General features: G+C 37.0%; 1 protein-coding gene and 2 long non-coding RNA genes across 11 annotated transcripts in view; 2 read left to right on the top strand and 1 right to left on the bottom strand.

Moving 5' to 3' along the window:
* Positions 1 to 18,443, top strand: part of LOC5568580 (protein kinase C, brain isozyme) — a 332,166-nt gene extending 313,723 nt beyond the window's left edge. For all 9 annotated transcript variants that reach the window (XM_021855855.1, XM_021855848.1, XM_021855849.1 and 6 more), the window contains 6 exons: positions 41 to 346; positions 413 to 504; positions 14,688 to 14,889; positions 14,957 to 15,145; positions 15,214 to 15,354; positions 15,414 to 18,443. In XM_021855855.1, coding sequence (XP_021711547.1) covers positions 41 to 346; positions 413 to 504; positions 14,688 to 14,889; positions 14,957 to 15,145; positions 15,214 to 15,354; positions 15,414 to 15,566 — 1,083 coding nt within the window. In that variant the 3' untranslated portion in view covers positions 15,567 to 18,443. The remainder of the gene's footprint in view (positions 1 to 40; positions 347 to 412; positions 505 to 14,687; positions 14,890 to 14,956; positions 15,146 to 15,213; positions 15,355 to 15,413) is intronic.
* On the bottom strand, positions 12,668 to 14,457 carry LOC110679866. The gene is made up of 2 exons (XR_002502766.1): positions 14,006 to 14,457; positions 12,668 to 13,052 (listed from the first exon to the last, which is right to left on the bottom strand). It is a non-coding gene; the product is annotated as an uncharacterized LOC110679866 (long non-coding RNA).
* Positions 18,444 to 21,334: 2,891 nt separating the features above from the next.
* Positions 21,335 to 22,520, top strand: LOC110679865. Its single transcript, XR_002502765.1, has 2 exons — positions 21,335 to 22,032; positions 22,124 to 22,520. It is a non-coding gene; the product is annotated as an uncharacterized LOC110679865 (long non-coding RNA).
* The last annotated feature ends 4,164 nt before the right edge of the window (positions 22,521 to 26,684 follow it).

Raw genomic sequence — 26,684 nt, 5'->3', positions numbered from 1 at the left:
GATTTGAAACAAGTTCCAATAGATCCTTCCGACATTCCAGAAAACGTCCATATCGAAGAAGCCACCGGTGCTCTGCGACAAGGACGTTCCTCACAACATGGGCAAGAAGGATGTGATACGGGCTACGGACTTCAACTTCCTAATGGTACTGGGCAAGGGATCGTTCGGCAAGGTCATGCTGGCCGAGCGGAAGGGATCGGACGAGCTGTACGCCATCAAGATCCTGAAGAAGGACATCATCATCCAGGACGACGATGTCGAGTGCACTATGGTGGAGAAACGAGTGCTGGCCCTGTCCAGTAAACCACCGTTCCTGGTACAACTACATTCCTGTTTCCAAACCATGGTAGGTGTTGGGGAAATTTTGTGATGAGTGAATGAATTGGCAAATAATTAACCTTATTCCTCACAGGACCGATTATACTTTGTCATGGAGTACGTCAACGGTGGTGATCTCATGTTCCAGATACAGCAGTGCGGCAAATTTAAGGAACCAGTGGCAGTGTAAGTATTCATATCCGACTAATGCGCATACCACCCATGGGCGAAGTCAGAGGGGGACAGAGAGGGTGGTTGCCTCAGTTTTCAAATATTGTCTGCAGCAATCACATTTATGAAATAATTGCGTCATGACTCAAGCAACCAAATATCACCTTAATTCTCTCAGAGTGCTAATGTTGTATTATTGTACAGCTGACATGATCTTTTATTAGCCTATAATGAATCACAAAAAAATTAGTTAATCATAGTTTAAATTTCATTTGAACATCCATAAAACCAGTATATTATGCAACTATGGCGACCTGCAGCACAAATTTGTGACGTGCTAGAATTTTTCTGAGAATGCAATGGAGCTAACGATGAATCTGCTATCAATAAGCTATGCAACTCAAAAGGGCGCTGCCATTGTTCCATTGTTCATTACTTTGAATATTTCTCCTGAGATTCTTCATGAAGTTAATCATTCTTATGATAGTTCCTTTAATCGTTTCTGGGAGATGGCCGTCACAATGTGCCCCTACTGACGTTTTTAAAGACACTAAACTGGAGAAATACTAGGCAAACTTTCCAGATCTTCTTATTTTAACTGTTATTTAATGCTTCCTTCGCGAGATTAGTGTCTTTGGAGATTTAGTGCAATCTTGGAAGTTGGATTCAAAACTGTTTCATTTGCTTACTCATAATTAAACTTTAATTAAAAAAAAATGCGTTCAACTATCTACCTTGATACTTTTGATCATATTTGATATTCACTTCATTGATTAAAACCCACTGGGGTTTTGCTTATTTATATTGGACTTGTAACTTGAGCTTAACATTTTGAAAAGTACACGGAAAACATGAATCGCCAAAAAATCTGAGTTAAAATTTAAGAGTGTGGCGTAAAGGTAAAAATCAAATGATCAAAACCTTGGTACAAAAAAAAAGATAGTGCGTAAGGAACACATTTTTCAAAACGGTTAAAATGTGGTTAGTTGGTCTTACAATCCTTGGATGAGCCATCACCGCTGACTCCTTCCCCTTTTCTGGGTAACGAAAAAAGCGTGTACTCGAGGGGTCAAGGGGTCAAGTGCCGATAAGCTAGAAAGTTGTTGTCTTCGGTAAAGTTGTTCAGCAGGTCAAGGGATAGCTGGCAATAAAAAAAAAACATTAGAAATTAGGCCGCTAGGTGGCGCTAGCAATATTTTTTTCAATCATGTGCAAGGCCTTCGGCAGTTCAGTAGATGAAAGGCTATCTGGCTAAGTGGCGCAAGTAACAAATTTTCTTCAATCGTCTGTGTTTCAAGCAGAGTGTGGTATTTCTCATGTACACCGGAATGAGCTAGTGTGCCATGCGATATTGCATATCGCATCTCACAGATTATGTGAGGCACAATATGCAGATACGTACAAAATATATCTTAGTGAGCGAGTCTTATGAGACGTCTCGTTTGGCTCGTCACATGCGCTTACTAGGAGTACTTTCATGCAGCTATGTTTGCCTAGTACAATAACCCCACGTAAGCATACGGCTTCGCTCTATTACTATGCTTCTTCGGTGGTAAGCACAAGTGTTAGAAACCCAGCCGCGTTGAATGAAAATGTCAGACCTTTCAAACTATTTGCGGGCTGTTTAATCCACGGTTTAACCCCTTTCCCTGGCTTCTGAACCTTTTGCCTGCGGGTATCAAATGCGCTGGCACATTGAGATTTTCTCATGAGACGGCGCAAGAGCCAGTGCAGATGTGATCGTATGAGCTAGTACATTGCTACATGAGATTTAATCGAATGTGTCTAACCATAGCACGTGCTCAAGCGCGCGAATATTTTTGTGCGCTCATGCCAAGCAAATCACAAACTCTTGATATGAAGCGCGCATACATCTGGTATGTCTGGTGAATAAAGTTATAATTAATAATTTATCCACCAGAAAAAGCTAGTATTAGGGCCTTTCTTAGCCGAGTGGTTAGAGTCCGCGGCTACAAAGCAAAGCCATGCTGAAGATGTCTGGGTGTGGGAAAGCTCTCAGTTAATAACTGTGGAAGTGCTGATTGAATACTAAGCTGAGAAGCACGCTTTGTCCCAGTAAGGACGTAATTCCAAGAAGAAGAAGAAGAAGATGGCGCTAGTAACGTATTCAAATCCTTAATCGTCTGAGCAGATTAAGGGCTACGTAACATTTTTTTTTTCTCTTCAACCTTCTATATCTCAAGATTCTTGTCAGCTAGAAGGTTGATGTCTTTGGCAAATCTGTTCAGCAGATAAAAGCTATCAGCTTCAAAAATATCTGACCAATAGTTTTACTGGATATCTTCAATAATATTTAGGGTAAATGTTCCACTAGTTTAGATCCACTTCATTTAACCCCTCAAAATTCAAAAAGTGCAGTGAATGTACATATTATTGTTGTAATGGGAATTAACGACCATTCAGTTGATGAGAAAATTGATTTCATCGCAGTAACTATCGGTATGACAGTAAACAATAAAATGTCCACTATTGGTAAACTGTTCCTTTAGTTGTGGTAAATTTTTAATTGGTGCTCCTATAGTTGCGGTATCCGTTGTTTTTTTTATGGGAACATCCATAATAGGAACACTTTACCGCAACTATTGGTACAAGTGAGAAAAGTTCAAGTAGTTTTGATAGTATTTCATCAAATTTGAAGCAATTTGAACGATGTTTTCAGTTATTTCGTGTATCAATAATCCAATACGTCGATTAGCGCTGGCGGATCTGTGGCTAGTTCAATTAAATCAGTGAAACTGACACTACCGCAACTATAGCAACACCTACAACTAATGGATCACTTACCCTAGACCAGTGATGCATTTTGAACTGAACGCGAGCCAAAAATGAACGGAGCGCGTTCAAATTTTGAACGAGAACGCAGTAAACATTGAACTCTCGAGCCAGAGCCTGTCGTTGCTCTCGAACGGCCCGTTCAAAACGCAATGCATTACAACGGTAATCGGAGCATGGGCTAGGTTTATACCTGGAAAATATTTCATAAACTGATGATAAGTTACATTTAATTATAATAAACATAGCATTTCCAGCTTTGAGCAGCTACAAAACAACTTTGGCACGTTCAGATGCCGTGAAATCTGTCAAAACCATCTGCGTTCAGTTTTCTGCTCTCTAGCGTTCAAATTTTTGAACTGAACAATGAGCAAGCCTACTTGATCACTCCGTTCAAAAAATTGAACTGGAACGCGAAATGCACGCGTTCAAATGCATCACTGCCCTAGACACTAAAATCGTGTAAAAAGATTATGTATTACTTGTCCTTGAAAAATCGAATCGTGATAAGGAATATACATCGCCTGATTCACTACTACAGTCAACTCTTACTTACTCATTTATATCTAAAAGGCCATCGTGTGAGGGAACTTTCAAAATACATTTTTTCTTATTTTTCCATTTTTGGGTTTTTAGCTGATAAAATTGTTTTTGCCTTAAGGGGACACGGGAGACCGTGTTATTTTCTTTATCTTTCGTCTCACTCTAACAATTATCATCAAAACTTTGTGGAAGCAAATCTCGAGTTTAAATGAACCGATAAAGCTGAAAATTTATCGCGTTGTACACTACATATATATATAATCATAGTGATACATTTTCGCATCGATATATGGAGTGGTTCTTGGGATTTGCTTCTTGAAATGAATAGGGTGATTATGACGACGTCCCGTGCGGCCTTAAGATGAGTTGTCAACTTTTATTTGAACTTTTTTGCACGAATCTTTTAGCTCATCACATACACTGTCGTTATACGCATAATTGTCCCATGTTACTTTTTATGCATTTTGACTTTTTGTCATCAAACAGTTTATTTTTTCGTATATTTTTAGAAAACATTTACCAAAAAATAACTTTGTTCGGAATCTCAATGAAAAGCATGCCAATCCTGTTTGTCCCATTGTTGAATTTCCACGCATAACTGTCCCATTACTGCATTTCTACGCAAAACTGTCCCACTATACAATCCGCTGCGCTGATCTCGAACAAAATATTCAGTATGCAGTTTTAAATTAGCTGGTGTTTGGGAAATTTGTTTTGAACATCTTCTTACGTTGGCTTTACATCCCATGTGGAACACAACCTGTTTTATGTATTTGTATTATCGGGATGCATTCATCATTCATACGAGCCTGGCGTCAAATTTGATTGAAATTTTCAATATTAAAATATTATTTCCCATTCGTTCTTTAATGAATTTCAATAGAATTTTCAGGGTCGATCACAAAATTTGTCTAGTTTTTGGCACCACGGCTATCGATTAGAAATTTACCGTAATTTTGGATTCATCACGGGGAGTACTGAGGTAATCCCACTTGAAGAATTATTAACTACTTTAATTTCGAGTCCACGGCTTGCGACAAATCAACTTCATAATTTAGCACACCAAGTCTAAATTAAAATAGTTCGACCGTTTTTGGATGATTTTTACACCTGGTTGTTCCGAATACCGATTCACTGGTGGAAGTGACCATTATATTGGCGAATCTGAAACCTGGCTTGCCACATACCAGTTTTCATGAATTTGCAAATCAAGTTTAAAGGTGGTTCAAATGTATTCGAATGACTTGACCAAATGTTGGATTGTTCCAAATTCCCGGTTCCCTGGAGGAAATGGCCACTAAACTGACAGTTCTGAAACCAACATTAAACTGCTGGCAACATTAAACTTCATAAATTCCCAAATCAAGGCTAAAGAAGGAAGGGTAATTCGAACGTTCTTGGATGACTTGATAACATGTCTGGTTGTTTTGGATACCCTGTTCCCCAGAGGAAGTGGGCATTATATTGGCGGTTCTGATATCTATCTTGCGACATATCAAACTCCATGAATTTACAAATCAAGTCAAAAGAATAATAGTTCAAGAGGTTTTGGACGACCTGACCACATACTGAGTTATTCCGGATAACTGGTTCTTCGGTGCAAGTGGCAACTATGTTGGTGGTTCTAAAACTTAATTTGGCGATGTATCGAATTTGCAAACCATGATTTTGCAAACCAAGTCCAAAGAAATGTTATAACGTGTGAAGATTTGTGTCATTAATGTTAAGTTGAATATTCTCTCCGCAGAACAACCTTGAATTCGCAGATGAGTTTCTGTCAAACCTACAGCTGGAAGAGTCGATATAGGAATTTATTACATCTTATAAACTCTCTAACTTACTCATCTAATCTCTCTTTCACTAACTCATACATTTTCTCATTATCACACATACAGAAAACTTTGCTTTTCATCCATCGAAAAATCAAGTTTAACTTTAAGACTTCACTTCCCCACACGTGGCTCCGTTTGGCACATGTCACTTGAGCCTTCATTAGGTTCCTTAACATAGTCTTGAGGATAAACGTCCTCTACATTCGGTACAATCTATATATAAGAACGGTCATCTACAGCAGTATGCTTAGCACATAATTGGTCTCTACTAGAAATGGGACTGTTATGCGTAGAACCCAACTAACATTCACTTATTTAACAAACTACATTATGGCAGTTTTATTCAGCATCATTTTTAATAACATTTTAATAATTTTCATGGCCAACCTTTGTTCAGACGTTGTTCACACAAATTTGGAGAAACTTTAAAGCATGTCGTTGAATTCCAAGTTTATTTTTTAGCTTTTAAAACGTTTAACAAGCATTTAGTTCAGCATTTATACGACTGGTACAAAAATAATTAAAAACAAATAAAAAACAAAAAATAGTTTCTAGGCGCTTCTAATGTAGTGTACACAATTATCATGATATAAACAATCATATTTAAAAATCACCTGGATACTGGATTTGAACTCGAGACCTTCCAATCGTCAGCGGTATGCCTTGCCATCTGCGCCATCCTAGAATTGATGAATGAATCGTCCAGTGCAAAATATAAACCTCTCATAGCTGAATATTGATCATGTTTGAGCTTCTATTCGGCATCGTCTAATCAACACATGGTACGCTAATCAACAACTGAACAAGCCTATTATTCAGCTACTGTTTAGTGCTGATCCAAGCTGAGTTCAGTCGGCTATTTTTAGCGCACAGTGAGAAAATTTATATCAATGAGGGTCAAAAATCATGTTTATTTACACAAAGTGAAATCAATCTGAAATGATTAAGGTGAATATGCATCGAAGCTAAACTTAAAATTTTCAAGAGCACAAATCTAGAGAACCAGACAGCGCAGCGGTTCGAGCTGAAAACCTAATCGATTGGTCACACGCTGGTTGTGACCAATCGATTGAGTTTTCAGCTTGAACGGATGTTAAGTTCTCTAGATTTATATTCTTGAAAATTTGAGGTTTGGCTTCGATGCATCTTCACCTTAATCTAATTTCATAATGAGTTTTAGATTGTTCAAAACTTCAATTTGAAAGATTCATTAACTTAAATTTAAATTCATTTATTTTATAAATTATATTTGTAATTATTAACTATATTATTGATTTGTATTTTTCATAAACCTATTTTGCATTAAAGAAATAGTCCTCTGCATGAATATATATAAATCATTTGAAGTGTTCTGAGAACTATGCGCCTGAATAGAAAGATGTTCGAATTTTTGTTGGGATTTTTTTGAGAAATGGCCAAGTAAATCATTTTTATTAGATCGCACTATTCAGTTGTGAAGAAATATCATTTCAAATGTAGCTCGCTATAGAAATTATTAATTCAATTCTGCCAAAGAAATTTCCATTTTTCTTGTACGGAACAACATCCCGAGCAGGCGAAAAAAGCTTAACAATAGCAAATCATAATATGGATAGCTAAAAGTGATATTAACTTGATAGATATAATATATAAAAGATCTGGAAACGATATCATCTAAAATTAACCACATACAAAAAACAAACGCAATTTTGATGTTGTCTTCAAATCTTTTATGTCAATCAGGTCAATATCACGCTTTGTTTGTCAGTACTTCGCTTCTACTAGGAATATTTAGCTCAAATGTTTGTTTTTCAAAATAATCCTACATTTCTGGAGGCTCACCATGTTTATTTTCTGAACATCTATTTAAAAAGTTTTCAAGCTTTGAAATGCGTTCGGAACACAACACGAATTTCGGATATTTTGTCCATTTTATGAAACTTAGCTATAGTGTGATCGCTTTTACAAGACTTATTTATTGCTGAATAATGTGTTTGTTAATCATCATTTTGGCCTCTATTGGATCAACTGTTCTTAAAATACACTGAAGTTGAATTAAGATTTTATAAGATACTTATTCAGCTCTTATTCATGCTTATGTTAAACATGTGGAAATAGCTGAAGTGCGACGCAAGTAAAACGTTAGTTCGTCTTCTGAATATCCTTTTATACATATACGTTTGTTTAGTGGAATATTGGCTTTTTAATTGGGGGAAACATGTCTTGTTCAGCTCATTAGTAAAACAATCTTGGCTAGTCGAATGAAAATCTTTGGAGACGTTTAATAAGTGGCGATTCAACTTTTGTTCATTCTAATGCATAACGTTGAACATTGATCTAAGTTTGTGTTAAAAAAGCACCTTCTCACCTGTCTGGTCAAAACGAGGCCTAAATGTGTTAAACGCATTTTTTTCAATTGCATATTTTGGAACATGGGACAATTATGCGTATAACGGCAGTACAGAAGTGTAAATAAAATTGATATTAAAGCTACCTAACTAGTGAATTTCGAAATTATTTATTCCCTGCCAGAAAACCATGGCGCAGAATAATTTTACCTACGACACCAATCTTCTAGCGTATCAAGATCAGTGTTGTAAGCAATCACGGTAGTCGACACGTTTTTGCTGATATTCAGCAGCGCTTCCCTTAAACATGCACAACAAGAGCGATCAAACGAATGTCGAAAAGAAAAATGTCAATTAAATGCCCCTGAACACGATAGCTTCGGAAATAATACGGTTTTGTATGTTTCTGTTTTGCTTGTGTGTCACATTCGACATAACAGACAAGATCAAACAATACATGTTGTTTATGATCCGATGTCTGAATTCTATGCAAAACATGATACAAAAATGATAGACGACATTTAATTGACACTTTTTCGTGTTTGTCGACGTTCATTCTAAAGCTCGTGCTGTGACTGCTGACCATGGAAACGAAACGAACGTCGCGCAAAGTGTTGAATGTTTACAGCAATGCTTCTAGCTGATAAGAATCTAAAGATATAAAAGATTGAAGAAACCTAGCGGCTGAATTCTCAACTACATTGTTACCACCAGATAGCCTTGATGCTGATTTTTCTAGCTGTGTCTAAAGATTTTGATAAGAATGTTAAATAAAAGAGGTTTTAGCGCCACCTGGCGAATGAATTTTCAATTACAGTGAAACCTACATCAGTCGATGTTTCATGTAACTCACAAAACCACACTAAAACCAAATGTTTTGGTTAGTTTGATGGTTCTTTGAAACAGCTTTCTAGAGATGGTCGGGTCTCGGGTTTTCAAACCCGAAACCCGACCCGAACCCGAACCCGACGGGTTCGGGTCGGGTTCGGGTTTGAAAATTTAAAATTTTTCGGGTTCGTGTCGGGCTTGAGGGCTACAAAATTATCGGGTACGGGTCGGGTTCGGGCTTGAAAAAAGTCGGGTTTTGTCGGGTTTGGGTCGGGTTTGGTGAGAATGGTGAACAGAATAACAACCTAAAAGCTTCCCTATGCATCAGAAACAATGAATTTATCATCCTTTCATCTCGGGTTCTATTCGGGTTTTTCTTAGAAAACTTTTTCGGGTTCGGGTCGGGTCCGGGTTTGCTTTTCAATTACAGTCTCGGGTTCAGGTCGGGTCCGGGTTTTAAGAAATAAAATAAGTCGGGTACGGGTCGGGTTCGGGTTTGAAAAATGTGAAACCCGACCATCTCTACAGCTTTCCATAGCCTGGATAGTAAGTCCTTCACGACTAAACATTCTCTTTCACACTTTGCATCTCCTTCGGCTCTCTTACACTGAGGAAACGGAACGTATGAGGTACATAAGAATTTCTTATGGAATAACGACATAAGAAGTATTTTGTTCTTCATTCGAAAATCTTATAACATTCCACAACAGACTTATGAAATAACACTCATTACATAGACAGATATAATTCCATAAGAAACTCTTTTTGGATATCAAACGCATTGATCATTGGCATTCATAAGACAATCTAATGGAGTACGATTTTCTTAACAATTTCATACGAAAATCTTATGAATTACGTGGAGAGATGCTAATAACAAAATATTCACGATTGAGATTCATAAGCGCGCGTATGCCAATGATTAGTAACACTTGTGAAAAACAGTCGACTTCCTATCAAAAACCTCGTAAGAATTTCATACGAAATTCTTTTGGAATAAAGACATAAGAAGCATCTAATGAGACTCATAAGAAAAACTTGTGAACTTCCATCGATCATTGCGCTCATAATATAAATAGGTATAATATCATAAGATACTCTTATGAAGGATCATAGATATCAATTATGGAATTCTTTAGGACCATTATGTATTTAGAGAATCGCTCTTTGAATTTAGGAAAATAAAGATATTCATAAGATCTCTAATGATAACGACAAGAATTTCTTGTGAATATCGGACGTTTTGTGTTTCATAAGAGTCTTATGAAAGAGAGAAAACCAGTCAAGAAATCAATTCACAAGCGTTCTCTTATGAAATTCGTACGCAATTTCTGGCTCAGTGTAGATGTCAAATTGAACACTCCTAAGCGTAACTAGTGTTGTCATGTTACGGCTTAAACCAGCCGACGGTGTTTTGAAAAAAAAAACCTGAGCTCGTAAACACAAAAGTCAAATTGGACAAATTGAGATGTAAAATTGTGAAAATTAATGGAATCGTTCTTGCATGTCTACGAACAACAGTGAGAGATTTTATTTTAACGTCACACTGTTGCCTTCCACCATCCCACCGATCCCACGACTTCAAAGTTATCAATTGTGAAAGAATTTTGCAAAACCGTTTAAAAGTAAAAAAGGTTTTAGCGATTCAATTTTCTTTTTGTTGTAAATACAAATATGCTGCCGATAGGGGAATTAATTTTGAATAAAATTACTTATAACTTTGCATGAAATTTCAAAAAGAATATGGGGAAAATATGTACAAATTTCTTGACAAGTTGTGGAAAGGTATAGAAGGAGATTTTAAAGAAGTCAACAAAGAGATTTTCATATGAATTCTGCAGAAATCAGTGTTGCATTTGAACGCGATCATTTTGCGTTCCAGTTCAAACATTTGAACGAAAGATCAAGTAGGCTTGAACATTGATAAGCTCATAAATTTGAACCAGGGTTGGGAATGGTAATAGTAGTAGGCTTGAATTTCGCGAAAATCACGTGGGGCTCTCTCACTACAGTAGCTAAATATTTGTAAATCTCATCAAGTAGCCAATGATGGGTGCATAATTTTTTTTAATCAGTAGTGTCATTGAGGGCTGTAAATGCGGGAAATGCAGCGGAAAATAGAACACATTTCTACAGTAGTTTTGGGTTACCCTTAGCAACGAATGTTTTGCTATTTTCAAGGCATTTTGCCAGCATTGTTTTGGTATAACATGGGATTTTGACTTTTACTGGCCTTGTTGTTTACAAATTTCATGAAAAAGTGAAAGGGAGAGGTAAAATTTTGTGCAGAGCCTCATAGGCGTGAGCACGGTGTACTAAAATTAGGAAGGTGATATATTCCGAAAACTGACAGCTTCTTGACGACGTCATTCCTATCCACCTCGAACAAATTTTCGAAAAAAATGATCTAGTGGTCCGGAAGGTATATGGTACGATAGGAGTGACGTCACATGTTTACAATGAAACTTGATATTTACATCAGTAAAGAGACTGCCTTGTTAATTTTTATGCCGTGGGCGTGAGTTCCACTGGCTTCGCTGACTGTGATTTACTACGCTTGCCTACTGTAGTGTGAATCTCAGAACTTTTCCCAACTCTGATATGACCCCAAAAGAGCTGAAACTTGAACGTGGAATGAAAATTATTGCCATGGCAAGAACGTCATATATTTCAGTGCGAAAGTTGAACATAATGGGAGAAAAACATAACTAGTTTCCTCAACTAAGAATTAAATGTGCTCAACATAGTTTGTACAAGTAGTGTTTTTTTATATTTTGAGCTTCAGAGTGCATTTCGTGGTGAACGCGGCGTTTTGTACGGCGTTCGTAAGCAGTGTCAGAATTCTGCACGAGAGTTCAAAGTTTACTACGTTCTCGTTTTAGCAATCTGAAATTTTTTTTCGGGTGTTTGACGTAATTTTGAAAGTATTTCAGAACTAAACTCGGAAAAGTTTATTTAGAAAATGTTCCAAGAAGTTTAAATGTGTTCTCATATACTTCACTGAGTAAATTTTTGTTGGAAGCCGAGTAGAAACGAAGTTCTAACAATTATAACGTCACATTGACTTGATTGATATTAGGTTCTTCGGATCCGTGCTCTTGAAAATTTGAACTTTGGCTTCGATTCATCTTCACCTTAATCCTTCCTTGGGCTATTTGCCTTTTGCAGGAAGCGTCACAATAGACAACGGACACTAGACAGCATGCAACGCCCACTGGCACGGTCGGAAAACATTCCTTTTGGAAAGTTTTTCGGCCTGAGGCGGGAATCGTACCCAAACTTCCTGCGACTAAATGCCTTGATGACGCTACGGCTACGGAATCCACGAAGTTTGCAGAAACAATCTTAAAGTGATGCCTTAAAAAACTGTTTGCAATTTGCCGAAATCAATCCTTACAGGAATTCCGTGTGTTATTTCCGAAAGAATTCAAGAGGTTATAATAAAAGAAACCTATTGAAAAAATGCTAAATATGTCGTTAGTGAAACTCTTACAAAACCACTAATTGAACTTTAAAACTTCACTTCACTTCTGCAAAAGTGAAGTGTAAAAGTTCAATTAGTGGGTTTCTTAGACATGTTCTAATAATTCCTTCGTAAATTGAAAAAAATATTAGTACTTAGTTAAGTTTCTGGATTTGTTTTTATAGAACTACTTGGAATATGTGGGGGATGGACCTGGTGTAGTGGTTAGAATACACGCCTCTCACGCCGAGGACCTGGAATCGAATCCCATCCCCGAGATAGTCACTAAAAATTTCAGTGACGACTTCCTTCGGAAGGGAAGTAAAGCCGTTGGTCCCGAGATGAACTAGCCCAGGGCTAAAAATCTCGGTAATAAAGATAGAAAAAAAATACTTGGAATAGTGGTGGATATATTTTCCAAAAATCCTAAATTAAAACTCGTTTGCGATATTGAGGAAATTCTGTTACAAACTCTTGAACAGTGCAAAGTAGGAAATCTGATATGAAACCTTCTCTCCCTTATTGAAAATCTTGGCTACGCCCATGATACCATCTCCGAAAATTGGTACCGTAGTCGTTTTTTTAAATCGAATTAGTAGTCTGAACCTCGCATCGGAACACATATAAATCGTCAGCGGTAGTAAAACAAGTCAAAACGAATAACATAATTTCCTCGAGCAACGTTCGTCTTCCGCTGGCAGTTCGGCGCTTGTGGTTCCTTCACACATTTTCCTCACAATGATCCAAATTCCGGAGCCACCTTTCACCATTATCGCGCTGAAAGAAAGGAAGGGATAATTAGTTTTACCCTTAGACACCACCATACCCCAGTTTATCCGTCTACACTATTGGACAAGGCATTTGCAAATTCTTCAAATTAGCAGATAAAATTATCATTTTTGGTAAGCTAGATATCAATTATTTATGGATCGATTTCAATGACATTTTCGCAGCACGTCAGAAACAAGTTCACCATATATTTATGCATAGTTTTTTTTGCAAAGTGTTAATAATTCGGCTCAAGTTTAATTTTGACGAAAAATTATTAACAAATGAAAACCAAGTTTAGTAACGAACCGTTTTATTATTTTTGATATAATTTTAAACAAAAACTGGGCTAGATGAAGCAATCCTGAATACAGTTCTTACTTAATTCTGGGTGAGATACTTAGTAGCAAGTAGTAAGTTTTTTCATATGATAATAGATCTTCGAGCTGTTTAGTAGAATACCTATAAGTAGATGAAAAAACGAATTTAGTACTATACCATTTAATTCCACTAGAGTTTGTATCCTTTGACAGATACGTGTATTTCGACCTCAACTGTAAGGCCGTCTCCAGTGTCGTGTACTAAACTCGACTAGAGTCGAGTCTAGTACAAGACACTGAAGGCGACCATACAATTGAGATTGAAATACGCGTATCTGACAAAGGATACAAACTCAAGTGGAATCAAATAGTATAATATTAAATTAGGTGTTTTTCATTTAGTTGTAGGTATTCCACTAAACAGCTCATAGATTTATTATTGTTTATAGTTTGTTTGGAACGTAAAGTTATCATAAGCATGGAACGAGCTCACCAGTTAGTAATCCATCCTCGACTGAACACGAATATCTTTTTGCACTCGCTCAATGCGAACCGAACACGATTTATCTCAATTCCGTTACTCATTTCATAGGAGCATACAACGGAATCAAAAGACCACACACTACATTGGATGAAATTCACCTACGAAAAATCAAAAAAGCTGCAAACATATTGTCCAATACTGTAGTTGGTCATCCACGTGGTGATGGGCGTCTTTCTCGCCGGTTCACTATACAAGTCGGCCATTCATTGAGTTCCGCACAGTCCACTACTACACTGTCGGTGTGGTGGTTCCGACATGATGGACGCGGTGATTTTCGATCTTAATTATGCTGTTGTTCCGCATCCAAACCGGCGGCTTAACATGGGATTAAGGCGTGTGATAGTTGATCGGTCACGCAATTTTCCGCACGACGAACGGACGGTTGGTTTAGTTTCGGGTTGCTTCTGCACCTCGGGGTTGGTGTTTTACAAAATGAATGTGTTTGTGTAGTCCGAAGCGTGATAATTACGGTATAATTATTTCACTGTCGGTGGGATGTGAGGCATGGTTTTGTTATCGGTTGTGTGGTAAATGGTTGGTGACAGTAAAAAAACTGACGTGTAAAATGTAATTTATTTCTTTTTTTTTATGGATAAACACAGCCGTTGTTGGCTTTGACGACTAATGAAACAATAGGAGAACCAAAATTACATGGTTGTTTCTAAAAGCTTTCCATGGCAATCCTGTTCCATAACTTATATTCCCAATAGTCTGAGGTTTTTCCAATATTGACTCATAGAGGAACAAAATCGATGACCATTTTTAACCATTTTTCTGCAGATTCTACGCATCGGAAATCGCCATCGGGCTCTTCTATCTGCACACCCGGGGCATCGTGTACCGCGACCTGAAGCTGGACAACGTGCTGCTGGACCAGGATGGACATATCAAGATCGCCGACTTCGGCATGTGCAAGGAGGGCATCGTCGGTGACAAAACCACGAAAACGTTCTGCGGCACACCGGACTACATCGCGCCGGAGGTGAGCCCGTTCTATGGAAGAATTTATCGTTCGATTGTGATCGAACCTGTTTTTTGTACTTGATTAGATTATTTTGTATCAACCATATGGAAAATCGGTCGACTGGTGGGCCTACGGTGTGCTTCTGTACGAAATGCTGGTGGGACAACCGCCGTTCGACGGAGAAGACGAAGAGGAATTGTTTGCGGCCATCACCGATCACAACGTGTCGTACCCGAAGAGTTTGAGCAAGGAAGCCAAAGATGTTTGCAAGGGGGTAAGTGTGCTTGATCAACTGGAGAGGGAGAGGTGACTTGTTAAACTTTTCATCCTTCCATTGAACAGCTGTTGACCAAGAACCCGCAGAAACGTTTGGGGTGTGGAGCCCGTGGCGAAGAGGACGTCCGGGCCCATGCGTTCTTCCGTCGGATTGATTGGGAAAAGATCGAGAATCGTGAGGTGCAGCCACCGTTCAAACCGAAGATCGTAAGTTATTTCATGCATGAGAATGATTAAAGTAAATTGAGTTTTGATTTTCTTTGTAGAAACATCGTAAGGATGTGTCGAACTTTGATCGTCAGTTCACTTCGGAGAAAACGGATCTGACACCGACGGATAAGCTGTTCATGATGAACTTGGACCAGACCGAGTTCAACGGATTCTCCTATCTCAATCCGGAATTTGTGCAACACATCTAAGGAATTTAGCCCGTTTTTTGGAATGCAGCAGTCCGTTTAGCGTAGATTCGAAAATCGAAATTCCCTGCTCAACAACATCCACCAAACGATTGATCCATTGATAGCTAGAAGCCAGCAGGTGTGAATCCAAAGATGTGCGAGAAAAAAAAAACCCCAACTAGATGTCGTAGGTGAATCGTAATAGGAATTTTCTCAATATCGTGATGTTACCCTTAAAACAAACCACTTTTGCTATGGCACTTCGGCCAGTTTTCCAGCTAGTGTGTTTCAAAACCAGTCTACATTTCGGTCTTCCTCTCGCTGAAAACTAACTTAGATACTGTGAAACCATTCGAAACGAACAAATATCGACACCAAAATGCTCAGCATCACACGCCGGCAATAGCTTAGCTTGTGCAAATGAAAATGATAATCCGTATGAGTTTCCATGTCTTTTGAAAGCAAAAATGTTGTGAGAAATCAGTACGGAAAGTAAGATAAATCCAGGCCAAATAATCTCGTAGTTCTGTTACTTCTACTATTTAATGTGGCACCTTGTTATTTACTATACACCACAAACACACACCCGTTTTATATTTAAGGAGTAAAATGTGGAAACTTTTTGAACTATTATTCCATATACAACACGAGAAGAGTAAAAGATTGAATCTATTTAATAGCAAGAAACATAAAAAAATAGAAAATCCATTGATGTTGAAGTAGGATGATAAGCATAATACACATACTCACCAGCAACGGGGGCGCGTTACAGTGCGCCCAAATCTACCAGATTTGAATCACTCACATAAACTTGCATGTTTGGCACCACTTGCAATTTGCAGAAAAGAAAAATAGCAAGCGCGGTCCTTCTCGATCCTTCCCTTTAGCTGTTATCGCTTTCGCTCGCCTTCTTGGATTGCCCAGCACGACTATCGTGCAATACTAAATATGAATTTTATTTCACCTGTCGTGGTTGCTAGGCAACGAGTTGTCCCCACAAAATGCGATAAGGTGCGACAACGGAATGTGACGCATTTTGGGACGTAGTAATAGTCGGACTCACATTAGTTATCAATTCTAGCACTACACACGACCTCTAGTTTGACAAATTGCAGTACACTGTGGTTAACTTTTCACATGTTTCAGTCTGAGATGAGACTCGCGAAGTCGGTCTTCTTTTTCTATGGTTGCTGAGATTTTTTTATTCGATTCTGTGTTTACACAAATTTGTGCGCTAAATGTTCAAGCTCTTACATGAACTCAATGGCAAACATAAATCGCATTTGCATCGTACCAAGCTCAGACATGCTTTTTAAGTGAAATTTCATATCCGCAATTTCTATTGTTTGTATTGAAATTTTCTCTAGAGCATTCCTTCGTTAAATACATCAGGGGGTTTCAAACTGTTTGGCTCACGGAGCACTTTTTAAAATCAAATACTGCGCGGAGCATCTGTTCATTTGAAATCCGGAAATTTTGAAACGTTTAGATCGATCCTGGAAAGCCTATCAAAATCGAGAACAGACTTTAATGTTCATTTTTTTTTTATTTAGTTTGAAAACAATTTGAAAAGATATACTTACATTGGTGTTGCTTGGCATCCAAACGGAATTGTATTTGGTTTTCCGCAAAAAATACTCCGAAATAAGATGGTTTCAACCAGTAGAATTGCTCTCGTTAAGAAATTTTTTAAGTTATGTTCATACAAGTAAAACATAGCTTAGTAGCAATATATTCATAATTAACTCTCTTGAAACATAGTGCATGGAAATCTTGTAAAGGTGCAACGATAAATGGCATCTCTTCTTTGACACAGACAATTAGTTTATTTGTTAGGATGTTTTTATCAACCATAACGTGTTTTAGAAAGTGAATTGAAACCACTCCTCAAATTTTTAATAAGAAAAATCAACAGTGAAGAGTGCATTAAGCTGAAAATTCAATATTTGTGATCATATATTTCGTTATGATTAAATATATTTGATAGCATTTTTCACAAAATTCATAGTGTATTTTCAAACAAAACTAAAGATATTTGACAACATTTGGAGATATTTTATGAGCTGTCGTGAACATCTGTCCAGACTTTGAGGAGCACCTAGTGCTCTGGCGAGCATGATCTGAAAAACGCTGAATAGATCAGCATGTGGAAAAAAACCTCGAGAAATTTAGAAAATTCTTTTCCACAGATTTCAATTGATGAAAGATGTTTTGGAAGCAACTGAAGAGTAAACTTTGAAGAATGTCCAGAAAGAAACTATGGAGTTAAATCTATTGTGAAATATTTAGACAGTGATGGAAGAATTGTTAGGAGAATTCCTTGAGGAATCTTTGAAAAAATCTCGGACAACATTGATGTTGATTTAATCTAGAACAGGCAATCATTTGAGAAGTGTTTGTAATAATTTGTGGAGGAATTTCTGTGTTTTGGAGTTATCTAATAAAATGAAAAGAGGAAAACGAGGGAAATCTTTTAAAAGAGATCCTGGAAAAATGTCTGGCAAATTCTTTAAAAAAATCTAAGAAAAGGAAAGAACAACTTCTTAAAAGATTTCCTGAAAGAAATCTTAGATATTTTTTGGGATAAATTCTCGAAGTTATTTTTTTGCGAAAACCATCAGCAGAATCCTGGAGTAATCCAAGGATGTAATTTTGGACGAATATTTTCAATAATTCATGGAAGAAATCTTCTCTTTAGGAGTTTCTGAGGCAATCTTTTGAGGAATATCAGGAGCTCTCAATGTGTTCCTCCTAAGGAGAATCTCTGGAGAAAATATTGCATTGATCTCATAAAGAGAACTTTAAAAAATACTTGACTGCAAAAATCCTGGTGTAATCCTCTAAAAAAATCATGGCAATCCATGCAGATCTTTGTAGCAAAAACCATTAGGAGTATCCTGTAGCAAGAAATTCTGGACAAACCTTTTGAAAATCCATGAATGGAATCTTCTCCCTAGGTAGGAGTAGCAATCTCTTGAGGAATCCTGGAAAATGTCTTGAGATTGAACAATAATTCTTTTATTGTTCTCATGGAGCAAGTTTGAAAATACTTTTAATGAATAAAATTTTTTGGTGTTATCCCTCAAAAAACATGGAAATATCCTATGAGGAATAGCATAGGAAATCTTTTCTAGAAAACTATTCTTAGCAGTTTTTTGTTGATGTATCTGTAAAAATTTCTTATAGTTTACCGAAGGAATCGTTTGGGAAAATATTAATGACATCGATGTTATGTATTTATTCCTTGGTAAGTTCTAAAAAAATTAGCTGAGAAATTTTCAATGAAATTTTTGGAGAAAATCTAAGAAATTTCTGAAAGATTTCCTGTTAGAATCACCAATTCCTGAAATATACCTGGTGCGATTTCCTCAGAAATCACTTTTGGAATTTCTGAAGTAGGATATGGCAGAATTTTTTAAAAAATCATGGATAATACTCTAGAATAATTCCTAGGAGAAACTCTTGTGAAATCCTTGATGATTTATTTTTGAAATCTACAACAGAATTCTTAAACAAATCACTACAGAAACTTCAAAAGAAATCTGTGAATATGGTTGAGTAACAAAGTTACACATTTTTATTTAGGAAGCATTGGCTTTATTTTGGAAGTTTTTACTCAAATGAGTATCCTGGAAGAATTTTGATGCACACTTAAAATTTTTTAACGAATCCTTCCAGAATTAACACCACAATCCTCCCTAGAACCCTATGTAGGTTTTTATCAGAGTCCTTACAGGAGTCTCATCAGAATCCTCTCTGAATTCTCATCAGAATCTTTTATGGATTCTCATCAGAATCCTCTCTGGATTCTTATCAGAATCCTCTCAGAATTCTCATCAGAATCCTCTCAGAATCCTCTCAGAATTCTCATTAGAATCCTCTCAGGTTTCTCATCAGAATCCTCTAAGAATTCTCATCAGGATCCTCTAAGGATTCTCATCAGAATCCTCTAAGGATTCTCATCAGAATCCTCTCATGATTCTCATCAGAATCATCTCAGGATTCTCATCAGAATCCTCTCTGAATTCTCATCAGAATCTTTTATGGATTCTCATCAGAATCCTCTCTAGATTCTTATCAGAATCCTCTCAGAATTCTCATCAGAATTCTCACAGGAGTCTCATCAGAATCCTTACAGGAGTCTCTTCAGAATCTTCTCAGTATTCTCATCTGAAACCTATTAGGATTCTCATCAGAATCCTCAGAGGATTCTCATCAGAATCTTCTCAGGATTCTCTTCAGAATCCTCTCTGGATTCTCATCAGAATCCTCTCAGAATTCTCATCAAAATCCTTTTAGGATTCTCATCAGAATCCTCTCTGGATTTTCATCAGAATCCTCTCAGGATTCTCATCAGAGTCCTCTCAGGATTCTCATCAGAATCCTCTCAGAATTCTCATCAGAATCCTCTCAGAATCCTCTCAGAATTCTCATTAGAATTCCCTCAGGTTTCTCATCAGAATCCTCTAAGAATTCCCATCAGGATCCTCTAAGGATTCTCATCAGAATTCTCTAAGGATTCTCATCAGAATCCTCTCTAGATTCTCATCAGAATCCTTACAAGAGTCTCTTCAGAATCCTCTCAGTATTCTCATCAGAAACCTCTTAGGATTGTCATCAGAATCCGTTTTGGATTCTCATCAGAATCCTCTAAGGATTCTCATCAGAATCCTCTAAGGATTCTCATCAAAGCCCTCTCAGGATTCTCATCAGAATCCTCTCAGGATCCTCTTCAGAATCCTCTCCGGATTCTCATCAGAGTCCTCTCAGAATTCTCATCAGAATCCTTTTAGGATTCTCATCAGAATCCTTTTAGGATTCTCATTAGAATCCTCTCTGGATTTTCATCAGAATCATCTCAGGTTTCTCATCAGAATCCTCTAAAAATTCTCATCAGAATCCTTACAGGAGTCTCATCAGAATCCTCTCAGTATTCTCATCAGAAACCTCTTAGGATTCTCATCAGAATCTTCTCAGGATTCTCTTCAGAATGCTTTTAGGATTCTCATCAGAATCTTCTCATGATTCTCATTAGAGTCCTCTCAGGATTCTCATCAGAATCCTTTTAGAATTCTTATCAGAATCCTCTCTGGATTCTCATCAGAATCCTCTAAGAATTCTCATCAAAATCCTTACAGGAGTCTCTTCAGAATCCTCTCAGTATTCTCATCAGAATCCTTTCTGGATTCTTGTCAGAATCCTCTCTGGATTCTCATCAGAATCCTCTAAGAATTCTAATCAAAATCCTTACAGGAGTCTCATCAGAATCCTCTCAGTATTCTCATCAGAAACCTCTTAGGATTCTCATCAGAATCCTTTCTGGATTCTTGTCAGAATCCTCAGAGGATTCTCATCAGAATCTTCTCAGGATTCTCTTCAGAATCCTCTCTGGATTCTCATCAGAATCCTCTCAGAATTCTCATCAGAATGCTTTTAGGATTCTCATCAGAATCTTCTCATGATTCTCATTAGAGTCCTCTCAGGATTCTCATCAGAATCCTTTTAGAATTCTTATCAGAATCCTCTCAGGATTCTCTTCAGAATACTTTCTGGATTCTCATCAGAGTCCTCTCAGGTTTCTCATCAGAATCCCCTCCGGATTTTCGTCAGAATCCTCTCAGTATTCTCATTAGAATCCTCTCAGGATTCTCATTACAATCCTCTCAGGATTCACATCAGAATCCTCTCAGTATTCTCATTAGAATCCTCTCAGGACTCTTATCAGAATCCTCCCGAGTAACACACATGTTATAATTGAGGCAGAATAACTCTTATATGACCAGATCTGGTTATATACGAGTTATTTTGCCTCAATTATAACATGTGTGCTTCTTGGGCTCTCAGGATTCTCATCAGAATCCTTTCTGGTTTCTAATAAGAATTCTCAGATATTTCCCATTTCTAATAGGAATTCTCAGAGATTTCTCATCAGAGTTCTCTCTGCAATTTCATAAGAAACTTCCCAGTATTCTCATCAGAATCTTTCCAAATTCAGGATCTTAGCAGGATTATTATCAGAATCGTTTCCAGATTTTCAATAGAATTCTGCCAGGGTTATCATTTGAATCCTTTTACAAATTATCATCGGAATCCTTCCAGAACTCTTCTCAGAACCTATCCAGGATTCTCATCAAGATCCTTCCAAAACTCTCAGAAATCAGGATTTTCATTATAATCGTATCGGGATTCCAGGAATTTCATCGGAAATTTTGCAGGGATCTCATCGGAAACTAGGATTTTCATGACTCTTGAGAAAATCGTTGAAGAATTATCATCAGATTCTTTCTAGGATTATCGTTGAATACCTTTCAGTATGATACAATAAACCTTCCAGTAGTTTCAACAGAAACCTGCCTGGTTTCTAATCAGGTATCTTGCCAAGAATTCTCATTAGAATCTTCCCGGTATTATCAACAGTATCCTTTCAAATTTAGAATCTTTGCAGGATTATGGTCAGAATCAGAATCAAAATTCTTAGTCTCTCGAGGTCCTTAACAGAATCTGGCCAGGATTATCATCAGAATACTTTCCGAATTCTCATCAGAATCCTTCCAGAATTTCCTTTTGAACCCTTCCAGAATCTTTCTCAGAGCTCTTTCAGGATTCACATTTGCATTTTTCCACAATTTCCTTTAAGATCCTTCCAAGAGTCTCTACACAATCCTTCCAGAATTCTCAACAGAAATCAGGATTTTCCGTCAAAGAGTACTTTGAATCTCAAGAGCATTTTTTGGCAAATTAAGTGAAACCATCTATTAAGAAGTATATGATGTTGAGAATACCTGGTGAATTCTCTAGAGAAATTAGTACACTATATTCTGAATTTTTGTCTTACCTCTTGATAGCCTATGTGTTCCAGAGTAAGCCCTAAGTTAATTGCAATGGTATCCTAGGAAAACACATGAGAAAATTATTTCACGAATCCGTAGATGAAATCCTGCAGACATTTCTGAAGTAGCAATCCTTCTAGTAAATTTGCAACATGAAAAAAATCCTGGTTTAATATTTTTATCAGTTTGATGTGAAACTTTGCACAAATTTTTAATTGGTTTGGTAGAGGAATTCAGAAAAAATTTTCTGAAAAAATTTTGAAAGGGAAGGAAGGATTTTTTTTTGTTAAATCTGTACAATCATTTGGTTTAAAACTTATTCAAAGAATCCTGGAAAAATCTGCCCTTTTGAAAAGTTTGGAGGGATTTTTTGACAAGGCTCAAGCGCCACTACGCATAACGGAGCCGAATTCAATTGATTTTTTTACACATTCATAATTGCTTCTTACTAATCTCTGTTAGTTTTGGGAAACCGTAAAACTCGCGTTTGGCCGAAGTTAAGGATAACAATAAAATTGAGGAGAGGATAGGGTTGACGTCCAGCAAAGTAGAAGGTAGGTTGTTTCGACAACCTATAACGGTATAAACGAACGTATTCTGAGCGGTAAAGGGGGACAAACGAACTTTTTTTTACTTTACTGGCATGGTTAACAACCCCCTAAAATTGAATCGATAAATCTCTCAATTACTTACTTTTCTCTTTGACCAACCGTCTGAAACGGCTAAGAAAATGACTGAATTTATTGAGCTGAATATACACAAAACTTCGGGTTATTTGTAGTTCAGCCAATTCGGACTACCATAAGCTGAAATACAGGTCGCCAAACTTGGGCATTTTGTATTGAAAACCGGCTTTTGGTAACTAACTTTGTCACTGACTGTACTCTCAATTTTCTCAGAACTCAGCCCATACACTCGAATGCTTATGATTTCTTTACATTTTTCTCCAGAAATCAACAAACTGTCCCAGTAATCTCCAGCCTCCAGTTCCAACTCTCCTTCCTAGAAATCAGGACAATTTTCAAAACCAAATGCGCTTTTCGTGCACCCTGTCGTAACCGATACCTCTTGCCTAGCAACCGCACTGCGATGCCAAACGTAGCCTACTAAGACTAGAACTCGCGCCACTCTACTCGTCTCTCGCTTCTAGCGCGTTCTCTATCAAGTGCTTCTCATACACCGCCTACTACTATCTGGATTTTTGTGTTTAATCTCAGTGTACTTGAGAGCAGTAGAACACACTGAAACGAAAGTGAAAGCAAAAGCTAGCGTGTTTATCGGTTTATGAATAGAACTAGAAACTTCCATTCTTTAGTAGCAATAATTAACCATATTTATGCGATGCGTCATCTCGACTGTGCATCTCGACATGTAGAACGGAAGACGATATATATTAGAATACACAAAAAGAATATAATACATTCAAAAAAATGAAACAACAAAATGGAGCTTTAATCTTGCACTTTATATTATATATGAATGAAGAATAAAAAAAAAACAAGAAAATATATTATCCTTTTGACTTTAATCATACAACTAGAGAAGTAAATTTAACATATTAAATCATTATTGTGATAATAGTGAAATTCAATCATTTCAAATATCCGTGCAAAGAAAATGTCTTTTCTCCGAATACATACAAAAAACAGAAACGCGAAATGAATAGCTAGTAATGAGTAACTTCCGGAGGTTAGCCCCACCCGGAAGTTATCGAATTACACATACATGTAAAAACAAATAGAAGGTTGAAACTCGCATCAATACACACAGGCACTCATTTTGGACGAAATCAGTCAACCAACATTGGAAAATATTTGAGAATAAACATCAGCACTTTACGAATACACTGAAACACACACATCTTCACTACATATGCGATAAAATAAATCATAAGCACCCTTCGGGCATTAGCGAAAGAGAGGGAAATGAAAATGAAGGGTCAAGTGTAATCTAATAACTCTATTTATCGAAACAAAACAGCAAACAAACATATTTGTGTCGCATCCAACAGAGCAGTGAAGCAAAATACAGAACAGATAAAACATATAAATAGAAAAACCTCTATTAGGATATGACTACCGTAAAAAAATAAAAAAAAAACGACATCAACGCGACAACAAGCGAAAAAAGTCACTCTAGTGAACAAACAAACAAAGAACAAAACTGAATGAGGATAACATGGAAAAATCTTACTATAATTTTGACAATCTAAATGTAGTTAATCTATATAAAAATGAAGAAAACATACACATAAGAAAGTAAACCAGAATAGCTTAGAACCGAATACATTGAGTAAGATAGCAAATCAGAGAAATGAAATTTTACTGCAGAATGACATTCCATAGCCCCCCGCCAAATGACGGTGTAATGTAGTCACGATACAAGCTATCGTAGCGGAACTAACTTTCTACAAACTCCCAGCGCGTGGTGCACTCGCTGCGAGGAAATACTGAACTTACCTTTTAGATATTTATTAATCATACAGTTAAACAAGAGAGAACAAACTCGTATTATCATATTCGAATGAGATTATATACTCTAATTTTCCAGCTACCGGTAGTCGGATTAAGTTGATTCGAATTGCAAAGCAAAAATTATACTGACGATTTGAAGCGTAATAGTCACTATGTTTAAATTGTATCTGTTCGACTAGTTTTGTAAATGTTGTTGTTGAATTTGAAGCATGTTTTACCTATATTTCTGCAACGTTCTTGCCACTATTGGAACATACTTTAAGTAACGTATTAATGAAGAAGTATTAAACGAACGAATACAAAAAGTAAAACAAAGCTAAAGCAAAGAGTACCAAACAAAACCTCGTCAAAAGCGAGGAACGCCCGGAATCGACAAACTGGTCCGTTGCCTTTGCCCCAGATTTTACAATAAACTGAGAAAAGCCTGTACACACACACACACACCATCAACGAAGCTCCACCTCTGTGCAAATTTAGATGTGCAATGAGTTCTACCATCCTTAGCAGAGGCCAATTCTTTTCATTTTCAATCGCAGTAGGCAGAGACCGACGAGCTACGAGCTTAATATACCCGCTATTATAGACATTAACGAAGCAAACTGCTGGTCGCTAGGCAACGGTCCAGATTGTCACCCCCAGAACGGCCACAGTGGACGATAATAACGAGCGATCAATAATCTGATGAATCCGAACGGTAAACAAATAATTGAACCTGATAAAAGTGAGAAATAAAATAAAAAAGCGTTTACAAAACAAATACTTATTAAAGGATATAACAAAGAAAAATGAGTAACGAGATGTGTAAGGAAATTTCTATTTCACCACTGCCTTAATTTTTAAATCTGTAACAATTTGTGAGAATCACGAGTTCACACTCATACACACACATTCACACAAGTAGGCTGCATTACAATAAGGATGACACTTACAATGCGAAACTACATGGATGATTGAAGAAACCATCAAACACCTATTGCTAAATTGAATGTCAGCAGAATGAGGCAAATTTTTAGCTTAATCTTTTACATTCTCTATTTCGATTTCATTGAATGAAGAATATCACTATCACACGTGAAAACTCGTACGAAATTTATATGAAAAGACACTCGAAAACTACAACGTTTTGCATTTCAGTGTTTTCTTTTTTCACAACTCTAATTGTTATCAGATTTAATCGATATTGATTGAATTTAAGGAAACAAATAAACAAAGCATAATATTGATCAAGAAACCAAAAAAAAAAGAAAGGAATACATAACAGCATACTCACGTCTAACATTAGATGGAAACGAAACAAAGGAAAACAAATCTCACTTGATATAAAGTTGAACAAAATGGCGGACGTCATTTTAATCGTAGAAAGACAAACAGAAACCACTCTTATAAGCTTCCCGTGATTTGCAGCAAGCAGTTGCAATTTTAAAAAATATCCTTCTTTCACCACAACCACACAAACACAAACATACATCAATTTGAAACACCATCAGGCCCGCAACAGCAACAACTACGACTACTACCTAGTTGAAAGCGACATACAAGCAATCAATGAACAGGCGAAACAGATACTCTCAAACGGTTCGCGAAATGTTATACAAGACAAGTAAAACACACACAAAAACAGTTACCGAATCGTATTAACAATAGCAAAACCAACCCACAGATTTGAAGATATTGAAAACTGATACTATTCAAACACACTCACACGTACACTCACACAAACACGCTCGTTTGATTCTATACTGACGATGATGATGATGATGATGATAATGATATAGAGAAAAAAAAATCATACAAAACTCTTAAGCTAACCAACAGTATCGATGATGGTAAGATAA

This window comes from Aedes aegypti, chromosome 3 (genome assembly GCF_002204515.2).
Source record: "Aedes aegypti strain LVP_AGWG chromosome 3, AaegL5.0 Primary Assembly, whole genome shotgun sequence".
Classification (NCBI taxonomy): Eukaryota; Metazoa; Arthropoda; class Insecta; order Diptera; family Culicidae; genus Aedes; species Aedes aegypti.
This window is presented reverse-complemented; position numbering and strand designations above follow the sequence as displayed.